The following is a 13,772-nucleotide window of genomic DNA, read 5'->3' as shown; positions in this document are numbered from 1 at the left end:
TTTACACCCATTGGCCAGTGCCTCTCTGCCAAAAGGTGTGACTGTGTTTCTGCTTTTCTAACTCCCAGCATCTGGGCAAAGGAAGGGACACTTCTTCCAGGTTCCCAACACTGAGTGTACAGTTGCTCTGACTGCCAATGGGCAACTTTTAAAAGCATTTATTAGACATTTTTAAATCCCCAGCAGTGCCTTGCACACAATAGGCATGACAAATGCATGAACAGTTGTTGAATTTTTTAAAATCCTATCGTCCTATGATCCAAGGACACAAAGCCAGCTAGTAGCAGAGCTGAGACTCCAAGCTGGGTCTTCTGAGTCCTAATTTAGGGTTTTTCCACTATATTCTGCTGCTTTCTTCTAGCTGCCACAACCTTTGTTACATTACTTGTTATTCAGTCCTTCAACTGCAGTCCTAAGAGTTAAGAACCAAGAGGCTCTCTTCAAACCAGTCGATCGATTGCAGCCTCAAGTCAGAGTGGTGTGTCGGTGCATGTATACTCACTCGGCTTCTTTGTGTCCAAGCCAGTCTGGAGCTAATGCCTCCACAAGGCATTGTTGTTCCCAATGGGAGCAGCCAAAACTGTCATTTAAAAAAATCCCAGCCCAGCCAGACTCCTAGCATAAAATGTTTTATGAGCACTGGGCTGGGAATCAGGAGACCTGGGCTTAAGGCCAGTCTAGCTTTGTGACCTTGTGCAACTCACTGGTCCCTCTCTGGGGCTCAGTATCCTCCCATATAAATCAAGGAGGTTCATTGACTTTAAAGCCAAATGGCAGGCAAGGTCACCACATCCAAGTCCCTCATTTGACAGATGAATAAACTGAGACCCAGAGAAAGGAAGGTCTCGGTCAGGGCCAGACACAGGTAGTAAAAGCAACAGAACTAGGATTCCAGCCAGCTGTCCAAATCTAGTTTTCTTTCCATACTACCTCCTAACAACCAGACAAGATGGTTGCTAAGGTCCCCTGTAGCTCTGACATTTTATGATTTAATCTACAAATATATCTGAAGGAGCCTACTCTAAATACCGTAACCTGTATCCCTCTGATAGTTCTACATAATGGTACTGTAGTAGCTGGGAGACTTTGGACAAGTCCTCAGCTTCTCTCTGAGATGGTTGGACTAGAACAGTGGTGTCAAACTCGGATAGAAACCATACCCAAGATTCCCTGAAGGCTGCATACTGACTTAGTTTTAAAATGTAATTTTATTGTACTTTTATTTGTTTTGTTGAATACCTCCCAATTACATTTTAATCCAGTTCTGGCCACTGGCAGGAGCATTGTGGGCCATGCATGGCCACGTGTTTGCTATCCGGGAGCCAGATGAGCGCTAAGGTCCTTTTCATCTCTCACATTCCACAAGTTCATGAGAATAGGCTGGCTATGATATAATGCTACCTGAGCCTTCTTTTAAAATGCCCAGATGACACAATTTAATTAATCACATACTTTGCTTAGAAAGGTTGTACAATGTGCATTTACAAAGCTTCTCTCCGGGATTATTTTTTAACCTTAAGACACAATCCCCAATTGTGTGTTGTAACAGAACAAAACAAATTCTCACCTCCTCCTGCTGGATAAGGTTTCTTCATGTTCTACATGAGCAACTTTTAATACTCTCTTGTCAATAAACAGATCTTCGGGATAATAAGCTGATCTATATTGCCGCTGCTGAGAATGGGCACAGAGTTTGCTAATCTGAAAAAGAAATGCAAAGTCATTCTAAGATGCTTCCACCAACATGATAGTAGAAACCAAACTTGCAATGGTGTCTAACCACCACCCCAATTCCTTTTCTTCAGGTCCCACTAGCAGAAGAATCCTAGAGAAAGACAAAGCTCCTAATTCAATGTTTAGTAAGGTGCAAAGAGATATAGTGGAAAGAACACTGGAGTTGGACTCAGAGGATATGGGTTCAAATTCTGGTGCTAAGAATTACTAGCTGGGTGATCATGAGTGTGTCCCTTCCCCTCTCTGGGCATCAGTAACCTCATCTGGAAAGTGAGAGGCTTGGGCCAGGTAATCTCCAAGGTCCCTTATAACTTGAAATTAATGATCCCATGATACTACCAACAGTAGAACAACAAAGGTTTTTGAGGACACCACTCCAGAACTGCCCTGTTCAAAAAGGCCTACGAATTTTCTACAGGTAAGCGTGCATTTCAAGGACCTTCTACATGGGACAGATGAGATGCATACCTTTCAATAGTACTTTCTATTTAGAAGGGTGGAGAATTCACAAAACAATATTTGTCTGTTTTGGAAGAAATGGAGGTATTGGGGGGACACTATCAATATAATCATATTTCATGGTTGACAAACAGCTTCCACACCTTACCTCATTCAAGCATTACGCCAACCCTGATGATAAGGTTAAATAAGACAGGCAATAATCCAGATTTTACAGATAAGAAAATCAACTCAGAAGGGTCAAGTACATTCCCCAAGGTCACAAAGCTAATTGAAATCTTCAAATTCACAGCTTCTAGCTCAGAGTCCAGTACTCTTCCTCCCACATAGCATGATGGAAACAACCCACCCACCTGCAGAGCACTCTCAATTCTTACAAGTCTATTTTTGGTATAAGATTTATGCTACAGCATTAACAACAACGTTAATGCAATAGCTCACTGGGCTCTTCTAAAAATGCCTTAGGGAGAAGGGAAATCAACCTATCAACTGCCCAAACCCTCAGCTCTGAATCATCCATTACAGGATAAATCCCAACACTGACAGGTGAAAATGTTACCTGGGTGAAAATCTCTTGTGTGAGAGAGATCCTAGCTCACTCGCTTCTGAAACTTAGATCCACCCCCACAGAGGTATCAAAAGAAGGGAAAAAATGATTTTGTGATATCTAAATACTTTGAAGGGGTTTAGTTTAAATGGGGGCAAGAAAGATAAAGAATGAACAATAAAGGGGAAATAGAGAAGGAGAAAGAATGAATGCACAAAAAGCATTTACAAAACACTATATGCAAAGCACCGGGATACAAATAAAAAATTGAGTCAGTCCCTACCCTCAAGGAACTTTCATTCTAGTAGAAAGAGACAACACATAGGACAATGATGGCCAGGGAAGAGAGTTTTGGTCTGTGAAGTTATGGGGATGGAAAATAGGGCCACAGGAGAATCAATTGGCACTGCCCTTTCCAGAAGCAATGGTAGTGGAGGTGCAGCATACCCTACACACAGAAGAAGAGTAGATGGCAAGAGGGCAACCAGGGTAAATTAATGATAAGATGTGAAGTGTGGTCTGCTTCCCTCACTCACCAATCAGAACATCTCAGGCTCAGGACAGCATTTCTAAAGCTGAGTGTATCCAAGGCATGGTCTCTGCAGATCAAGTGGTCTGGAACATGTAATGAAAACATGCAGGAAAGAAGACAAGAAAACACCCATGGCGGGATATGAAGGGAGGAAGAGTAAGGGAAAAGGAAGAGAGAAGAGGAAAGGGGAGATCAAAGGCAAAGGGAAGGAGGTGTAGGATCTTATATCAGAGCCCCCTGGCCTCAAGGCCAGCAATCTTTCATTTAGTAGTGATACTATCTTGGTTTTCAGAAGACTAATACAACTTGTTGTCAGGCAGGTTCAGGTTCTTTTTTTTTTTTTTGAGTTTTATTTAATTATATTTAAGTAATTTTTTGAGTTTTATATCTCTCTTTGAATGCAATTTTTAAAAAAGTCTACCAAAATGTTTAGAGCAAAGGCAATATCAAAGGAATAAGTACATAGAGGTCCAATGTGAGTACATTAATGTGGACCACTTACTCGTTTTGTTTTATTTTTCTTTTTTTTAAATTAATTTATTTTGATTTATCAACCATCAATTCCATAAGCTTCTGAGTTTTAAATTTTTCTTCCCCTCCCTCTCCACTTCCCTCCCCAAGATAGTGCGCAATCTGATATAGGCTCTACATATACATTCCTATTAAACATATTTTCACATTAGTGATGTTGTAAGGAAGAATTAGAAGCAATAGGAGGAACCAAAACAAAATAGAAGAAAAAAATAGCAAATAGTATGCTTCGATCTGCAGTCAAATTCAATAGTTCTTTCTTTGGATGTGGATAGCATTTTCCATCATGAGGCCTTTGGAGATATCTTAGATCCTTGCATTGCTGAGAAGGGTTAAATCTAACAATATTAGTCATTGCACCATGTAGCTGTTACTGTGTACCACGTTCTCCTGGTTCTGTTCACTTCACTCATTATCAGACCAAACAAGTCTTTCCAGGTTTTTCTGAAGTCAGCCTGTTCATCATTTCTTATAGCACAAAAGCATTCCATTACATTCATATACCACAACTTGTTCAGTCATTCCCCAATTGATGGGCATCCTCTCAATTTCCAATTCTTTGCCACCACAAAAAGAGCTGCTATAAATAGTTTTGTACATGTGGGTCCTTTTCCAATTTTTATGATCTTTTTGGGATATAGCCCTAGAAGCGCTATTGCCGTGTCAAAGGGTATACACATTTTTATAGCCCTTTGGGCATAATTTCAAATTGTTCTCCAAAACAGTTGGATCATTTCACAACTCTACCAACAATGCATTAGTGTTTCAATTTCAGGTTCAGGTTCTTATGCTTTGTCTAGGCTGTTGAAACAACCTCCTAATTGGTCTCTTTGCCTCCAATTTATGTCATTTCCAAACCATCCTCCATACATACACCAAAATAACCTTCCCAAGGCTGACTATATAGCTACAGAAACATCAGGTTGGTGTAGTGAACACAGCACTGGACCTGGAGTCAGGAAAACCCGAGTTCAAATTCTTAATAGACATGTGACTGCAGGTCACTTAATCTCTGTTTACCTTGGTTGCCTCAACTGTTAAATGGGGACAATAACAGCATAAGAATGTTGTGAGCATCAAATGAAATAACATTTGGAAAAAGCACTCTAGTCCTCCATCGTCCCTCCCTTGGTCCATACATTATTTTACTTCCCCCCAAATACCTCAATCTAGTACCTAGTGCCTGGCACATAGTAGGTGCTATATAAATACTTACTTCCTTCTCTTTATCCCCACCCCAGCCCTCAAACTATCTGTGGGTCTTCATTACTTCTCGGAAAAGAATTACTTGGCCTAACATTTAAGGCCTTCACAATCTTTCCCATCTCCCTCTCCAGCCTAATTTCAGACTATTCTCCTTCAGACACTATATTTTAGCCCAACTGGACCACACTACCTATTCCCTCAATATGAAAGCTTCTACTTCCATGAGATTGCACAGCATGCCCACCATTCCTGGAAGGCACTGCCTCCTTACTTTTGCTTTTTGGAATCCTTGGGATCCTTCAAAACTCAGCTCGTGTACCACCTTCTCTGTGCAGCCTTCCTTGATCTCCCCAGTCGTAAATCATTTCTTCATCAAATTCTCCTAGCATATTTGTATTGGTGTCTCTTTTACCCTACATTATAACAATAGCACCCACTGTAGACTCTAAGTTCGCTGAAGACAGAGGCAATGTGATTTTTTTTTGTCTCCTCAGTCCATAGGATAGTAACCTACACACAGTATATGATAGATGTTGAATTGAACCGAACATGAGGTCCCCTGAATCTGAGCTCACTTGCTTACTCACTCATCTACCTGATAAACTTCATATGTGGTGACCAATGAAGTAGTTACTATGTAAGATACACAGTTCAGATAAGACCTGGCCATTACTCATGAAGCTTACAGTCTAGTAAGGTCATTAGACAGAATAATATCTAAAATAGCTAATGCTTATATAGTACACCTTGACATTTGCAAAGTGCTTTATATGATCTCATTTGATCCTGACGACAATGCTTCGAGGTTACTATGCCAGGATCACACAGCCAGTAAGGATCTGAGGCAAGATCTAAACACAGCTCTTCCTGACTCTAGGTCCAGTGCCCTATCTATCCACTATGGCCCCCAGCTGCTTCCACACAAAGCATATCATGTTGTTTTTCATTCTACAATAGTCTTCCTCTTTGTCGCTCCCTTGGTCCACATATCATTTTACTTCCCCCCAACTATCTCAACCTAGAAAATCCTGAGTCACTGGAAATCACAGAATGAACCTCAACTGGGTGGGGTGGACTTTGAGTCAGTCCTAGGCTCAATTTGTTAAAGCTGCATGCTGCTTCTCCTAATGGGAAGAGTCACAAGAGGCCTGGGAAACATAGTATCTCCATTCTCACCCCAATGCTGCTACTGTGTGAGGTTGGGCAGAGCTTTGCCCTCTCTGGGCCTCAATTTTCTCTCTGGGCTAGGTAGTGCAGTGAATAGAGTGCCGGGCCTGAAGTCAGGAAGACTCATCTTCCTGAGTTCAAATATGGCTTCAGACACTTACTAGCTGGGCAAGGCACTTCACTCTATTCGCCTCAGTTTCCTCATCTGTAAAATGAGCTGGAGAAGGAAATGGCAAACCACTCCAGGATCTTTGCCAAGAAAACCCCCAATGGGGTCACGGGCAGTCAGACATGACTGAAAAGTGACTGAACAACAATAATGCAATGTGTGTGTATGTGTATATATACATATATGTATCATATAATAATATATAACACAAAATATAACATCATATATATTATATATTATACACATACATATATATTAAATGATTCAATTAAATTCAAGAAAACTTTTATTAAGCTCCCACTGTGGGGAAAGCACTGTTCTAGACACTAGAAGAGGTATAAAATTTGTTTCAGAGATAGCCCCTTCTTTCCTGGTGGGATTATACATACATGCATAGAAAATAAATAACTCATAATATTACCATAGGGTCAAAAGACAATTGCAAAACTATGTGCTGTATGAGGTCAAAGGGAGAAAAGGTGCTGTCAACTGGAGGAGAAGAGGGATAATCAAGGAAGGCTTTCTGGAGGAGGTACAATTGAGTTACACTTTAAAGGATGGGTTGAAATCAAGAGAACAGGAAGGACATTCCAAGAAGAGGTTAGAATTTAGGCAAAATCAGGGAGGCAGAAAATTCCAGGACACATTCACAAATTCAGTGGGGCAGAGCTGCCATATTCAGTTGCAGCAGACAGTACGTGTAGAATAGTCTGGGATAAACTTGAGATGTAAGGTGGCAAGCATGTTGTAGAGGCCTGGAATGCAAGGTCAACTCAGATTTTCTATTTTATTATATGTACTATTTTAGACAATAGAAAGCCACTGAAGGCATTAGTTGGGGGAGTAAAAGAACCAGATTGATGCATAAAGATAAATCTGGCAGCAGTATGGAAGATGAATTGGAAAGGAGAACATGGTGGCCAGAAGACTGGCTACAAACCAATTGTGAAAGGTCAGCATTAGAATAATAATGATAATAATGATAATAATAATAATAAAATAATAATAATAATAATAATAATAATAATAATAGTAAGAGCCAGCATTTATACAGTACTTTCAGGTTTCCAAACACTGTATACTTGTTATCCCATATAATGCCCCCACTTCAACCCTGGGAGGTAGGTGCGATTATTATCCCCATTTTGGAGATGAGGAACCTGGGGCACACAAGCTTGCCTGTGGTCACAAAGCCAGTAAGAGTCTGAGGAAGGATTTCAAGTCAGGTCTTCTGGACTTCAAGTCTAGCATTATTAGCCACTGTATCACCTAGCAACCTACTAATGTGAGTTACATAGAATGTGTGTTATTATTATCATTGCCACTTTATACATGGGATAACTGAGTGGTAATGTACTGTACTAGAGTGGTAGTCATGGGAACAGAGAGAAGGGAAGAGATAGGAAAGATAATAGGGAGGTAAAACTGGCAGAACTTGGCAAAGGATTGAACATGAGGGAAGGGTCACAGGGAAACTAGCCCAAGGTGGCTAAATGCTGGGAGCCTTGACGGAAGTGGTGAAGCCAGAAGGACAGGCAGGCTTAGCTGGAGAGAGCTCTGACGTGATTTCGTGGCTCTAGGAAAAGGGTGTGAAGTTAGACTCCTCCTCTACGCCTGACTCTGTTCCTTGAGTGTTTCCATTCTGTACTGGTGGTATTTGGAGGCTCGTGGGCAAGGGACAGGCAATATGTGGAAGAAGTTCCCACCACCACTTGATATGTGCTGCTATGGTACAAGGGTAGGTCTGGTTCACTGCTTACCCCACCTTTTTTTCTGGAGTAAGTCAACAAGCAGAATTCTAAAACAGGGAAGGTGAGAGTCAGAAGCTACTTGGACTCACTCCATACATCTATTAAACAAAAACTCAAGCACTTTAGGGACAAACGTGGTAACAACAAAAAAAAGCAATTCTGACTTGGGACAACTGCCCTCCCTGCCTAAAGGTTCTGAAAATAGAACCTGGGAAATCAAATGACCTGTTAGCTAACAGAAACTAAGAAATCCAAAGGAAAGAGTTATGGAATGGGCTGAGAAGAGTGAGGTCTAAATCCTGGCTTTACTCCTTCAGAGCCTCACATCCAGAGATCTGCTACTTCCTATTCCACAGTCAAAGCCTATTCCCCTATAAGATAAGGAGACTGAAGTATGGCCAGATCTCAGACTTAGAAGGCCTCCGAGAGTACAAATGGATTGAGAAGACCCTCTACAAGAAACCCAACAAGTGGCCTCCGGTCCTTACTGAAACACCTCCAGCCTTTTTTCTATTTTCCACTAGCTCCAATTGTTAGGAGGTTTCCCTTCAAAATCAAGCTTAAATCTGCATCTCAGAAACTTCCACTCACAGCTCTTAGTCCTGCATGCTGGGGCCAAGCTCTCCTCCATGTGACAGCCCAGTTACCACAATCCACCCCTTTCACTTTTCTATTTTCTCCAGGGTAAACCTTCAGTTCCTTCAACAGATCCTTGAATGGCATTATCTATCACTAGCTTAGTCATTTCCCCACCTTATTAATGTCTTTCCTAAAATGTATATTGAGAGCTGAATACAATATTCCAGGTATGTCTGATCACCTCATTTCCCTGGTTCTGGACACTATGAACCTCAAAACAGCCTGAAAGAAATTAACTCTTTGATCAGTTATATCAAATTACTGACTTATACTGAATTTGGGGTTCACTAACAACCCCAGATGATTTTCAAATGAATTCATATTTAGCCACACGTAATCTTGTACTTATTAATCTGACTTTTTGAATGCAAGTATACATTTGCCCCTATTATCTGGCATTACATTCATCTCGGTCCAATGCCCTCGATTTTGAAAGTCTATTTGAATCCTGACTCTGTCATCCAACAGAGTCCCACTTGTTAACTTTGTACCAGACATAAAACTCATTGGGTACACATAATGTTGATAATGATGATGACGATAGCAGCATTCGTATAGATAGCATTTTGGATTTTGCAAATCACTCACTGTACAAATATTATCCCATTTTATTCTCACAACAACCCTGGGAAGTAGGTGCTATTATTATCCCCATTTCACAGAGGAGGAAACTAAGGCAGGCAGAGGTTGAGTGACTTGTGCACATTAACCCAGCTCACATCTGGGACTATATTTAAACTGACTGACTTGAGAGGTTTTGACCCAAGGTGACTAGGAGAATGGTGGTACCCTGGACAGTAACAGGGAAATAGGAAAGGCTTGGAGAAAAATAATAACAACAACAAACAACAGCATTTATATAGCACTTGAGGTTTTGCAAATATCATCTCATTTTGTCTTTACAACAACCCTGGGAGGTAAGTATTATTCGCATTTTACAGAACAGGAAACTGAGGCAAACAGAGGTTGTGACATGCCCAGAGTCTCACATAGTTACTTCCTGACTCTGTGTCCATGACTCTATTCGGACATGTTAAGCTTAAGATGTTTATAGGATAGCCAATTGAAAAAGTCCAATAGGCATTTGGTGATATAGGGATGTACTGTAGGAAAGAGACTAGGATGTATATGTAGATATGGGAATCATCTGCAAAGAGATGATAATTAAACTCATGAGAGCTGATGAGATCACCAAGTGAGATAGCACACAGAAAGAAGGCCCAGGACAGAGTCCTCAGGGATACCCATGGTTAGTGGGCATGACTTAGTAGAAGATCCAGCAGAGGAAACCAAGAGGTGGTCAGACAAATAGAAGAAACCAGCAGTGTCATGAAAACCTAGTGAGAAGAGCTATTCCAGGAGAAGAGGGTGATTAATCGATAACGTCAAAGGCTGCAGAGAAGTCAAGAAGGATAAAGACTGAAAAGGGGGCCACTGGATTTGGCAATTAAGAGATCATTGGTAACTTTGGAGAGAGCAGTTTCAGTTGAATGATGAAGTCAGAATCAAGATCATAGCAAGTTTATAAGGGAGGGAGAGGAGAGAAAGTAGAGACACCAAAAGTAAATGACTTTCTCAAGTAATTTAGCCGTAAAAGAGGAAGAGAGATATAGAGTAGATACCCTGTGGAGATGGTCAGATCAAATTTTGCTGTTGTTTTTTTAAGTATGGGGAGATATGAGTTTATTTGTAGGTATAAGGGAGGCAGCCAGTAGACAGGGAGAAGATTGAAGATTAGTGAGGGAATAGGGATGGAAGAGGAAGTAATATTCTGGAAAAGATGGGAGAGGATGAGATCAAGGGTACATGTAGAAGGTTTTGCCTTGGCAAGGAGAAGGGCCACAGAGCTGACTGGATATGTGGGATGAGGGAGAATGAGGAGTCAAGGAGAACATGGAAGCGCTCAAACTGGGTGACTGACAGGACAGTGATACCCTTAACAGATAAAGGGGTGCATTTGGGCACAGAGGTAATGATTTGTTTTAGATATGCTGAGCTTAAGGTGACTATGAGATATTCATTTTGAAGTTATCTACCAGGCTTCTGGAGAAACATTACTGGAGCTCAGAGGAGAGACTTAGATGAGATATATAGACCTAGTAGTCATTTGCCGAGATGCTCATTACGCCCTAGGTCAGCAGTGGGGGAACCTGCGGCCTTGAGGCTACATGTGGCCTTCCAGATCCTTAAATGTGGCCTTTTGACCGAATTCAACTTTTTAAAATTTTCCCCACCCCTGATCTAGGTCCTGCTGAGGTCACCAAGTGAAAGAATGTAGAGTAAGAGGAAAATAGGGACTGGGACATAATCTTAGGGGATGTTCATTATCAGCAATCGTGATACGAATGATAAGCCATCAAAGCAGATTGAAAATGAGTGGTCAGGGGCAGAACCAAGATGGTGGAACAGAAAGAAGCAATGCAGCTTAGATTCAGACCACGGCTCCTCCAAAAAGATCTATAAAAAGCACCAGACCACATTCTGCTGGAGAAATCCTGAAAAGCCATAGTGCGTCCTTGGTCCCACCCAGGTGGCATAGGGAGACAGAGAGGTCTGCAGACACTGGGGAACAGAGTTGGGGCAGAAGCACTCCAGCACCCAGGGAGAGGCTGCACATTAGCACAAAAAGAGATCCCAGCCCCACATGAGGGCACTGAGACAGGGACAGGTGCCAAGTGGCAGCTTTGTCTCCTACTACCCTGCCCCAGGTTGCTGATCCAGGGCAGAGTGAGAAGGAGATCTGTGCAAAGTAATACCCTGGGCTCTACAAAGAGAAAGAAGGAAGTTCAGAAGCCAGCAGCAGCAGTGCTGTGGGTTCAGGGCTCAGGTATCAAGTAGAATCTCAGTTCTAACATCTAGCCCAGCCTGCAGAGGCACAACCAAGGCAGGAAACCCACAAAAGAGGAGCCTACAATTCTGCAACTATAAATCAACGGAGCTTTCCAGATGGATGATAGGGGCAGAGGCCAGCAGCTGACTATTCTCACACAGACCCAAAGCCAGGTCAGAGCTCAGACCAGGGGGGCAGCAATCAGACACTGCCCTGGATCAGATCCCTTTCGGAGCACTGAAAGCTTTCAAGTCTCCAGCCTGACCCTGAGATCCTGGAATATCGCAACACTCAATATCCCAAGAAAGCAGCAACAGGACCAGCCCAGACCAGAAGTGCACAGAGCCTTCAAATTAAGTGCAAGGGCTGGAAGCAGGCTGGAAGAATGAGCAAACGAAAAGAGAACCCAACTGTAATGAGCTATTTTGATGACAGGAATGCTAAAAAAAAAAAAGCAGGAAAAAAATGACTACAAAATATTTATGAGAAAAGTCTTAGAGAAGAAGATAGTTGGGTACAAATCCAGCTAGAACTCAGCAAGAGTTGAAAAAAGGAGTTAAAATGCTTTTCTAAATGGAGAGTGCTTGAGGGACAAATTGGAAAAGAAATGAGAGCTATGGAAGAAAGAGTTGGAAAGGGAATTAACAGCTTGGCACAAGAGGTATAAATCCTTGCCCAAGCAACAAACTCCCTGAAAATCTGAATGGACTAAACAGAAGGCAATGATGCCAAAAGACAACAAGAAATATTTAAAAACAAAGTCAGAAGACAGAAAAACTAGAAGAAGATATAAGAAGAAGAAATATGATAACAGAAACAACTGACCTAGAAAATAGATCAAGGAGAAAAAAATGAAGAATCATTTGACTGTCTAAACACTGTGACCAAAAAAAGGAGCCTAGATATTTTATTTCAAGAAATCTTAAAAGAATTTGCAGACCTCTTAGAACCAGAGAGCAAAGTAAAAATAGAAAGAATCCACCAATCAAGAGAATCCTTCTGAAAGAAAACCCTAAGTGAAAACTCCCAAGAACATTATGGCCAAAACCCAGAGCTTCCAGGTCAAGCAGCCAGAAAGAGAGAATTCAGGTACTGAGGAGCCCTAATCAGGATCCCATGTAATTTAGCAGCCACCACTCCAAAGCAGCAAAAAACTTCAAAAGCAATATTCCAGAAGGCAAAGGATATTGGCTTACATCCAAGAAGAACCTACCCAGAAAAACTGATTATAATACTTCAAGGGGAAAAAATGGATCTTTGATGAATAGGGAACTTCCAAGCATTCCTGATGAAAAGATCAGAGATGTAGAGAAACTTTAAAGTTTAAACACATGAATGAAGAGACGCAGAAAAAGGTACATATGTATGAAGAGTGATTATTAAAAAATAAGGCTAAACTGCTTATGTTCACATATGGAGAGATGATCCATATGTCCCCCCTGAACCCTATCATTGTCAGGGTTCAGAGAGGGAGTCCAATTAGACAAGGCCTGGGAGTGGTTATGTTAGGTTCTGCTCTCGAGGGAAAAATGGCTATAGAGGGGAAAAGAAATACATTGGGAGCAGGATGGAAAAAAGAAAGGAAGGGCGGGGAAAACTATTTCATATACCCAGGGTGCACAAGTACATATGTATACAAATAAGGAGGATTAGGTGGAGAAGGAGTGGCTGACACTTAAACCTCCTTTTCATCTGAACTGGTCCAAAGAAGGAAGAACACACACACACACACACACACACACACACACACACACACACACAGAGTTGGGTACAAAAATCCATTTCACTCAACAGTTAAACGGGAGGGAAAGGGGAAGGGGGAATCAGAAGGAGGGTAGATTAAGGGAGGAATTAGTCCTAAGCAAAACAAACTCAAAGTATGTTTAAAAATATTTATAACTCTTTTTGAGGTGGCAAAGAATGGGAATCTGAAGGAATGCCCATGAACTGGGGAATGGCTGACCAAGTTATGGTATATAACTGTGATGGAATAGTATTGTGCTGAACTCTTATCAGCAGGATGACAAACTAAGATTCCAGAGCACTAATGATTTCACATTCAACCCATCTCCTGATAAAGGGGTGAAGGACTCAGAATGCAGAATGAGACCATTTTAGGGGGGGGAACGTGGCCAACGTTGAAATTTATTTTGATTTACTATGTTTGCAATGGGTTTTGTCCTTCTCAGTGTTCTCATTTGGGGGTT

The 13,772-nt window shown here is 41.5% G+C and overlaps 1 protein-coding gene across 1 annotated transcript in view; it reads right to left on the bottom strand.

Moving 5' to 3' along the window:
• The window catches only part of GPC3 (glypican 3), a 691,493-nt gene that overhangs the window by 286,923 nt on the left and 390,798 nt on the right, over positions 1 to 13,772 (bottom strand). The window contains exon 4 of the mRNA XM_020969857.2: positions 1,568 to 1,701. Within this exon, the coding sequence (XP_020825516.1) occupies positions 1,568 to 1,701 (134 nt within the window). The remainder of the gene's footprint in view (positions 1 to 1,567; positions 1,702 to 13,772) is intronic.

Source organism: Phascolarctos cinereus, unplaced genomic scaffold (genome assembly GCF_003287225.1).
Source record: "Phascolarctos cinereus isolate Bilbo 61053 unplaced genomic scaffold, phaCin_HiC Scaffold_8;HRSCAF=390, whole genome shotgun sequence".
In the NCBI taxonomy this organism is placed as follows: Eukaryota; Metazoa; Chordata; class Mammalia; order Diprotodontia; family Phascolarctidae; genus Phascolarctos; species Phascolarctos cinereus.
This window is presented reverse-complemented; position numbering and strand designations above follow the sequence as displayed.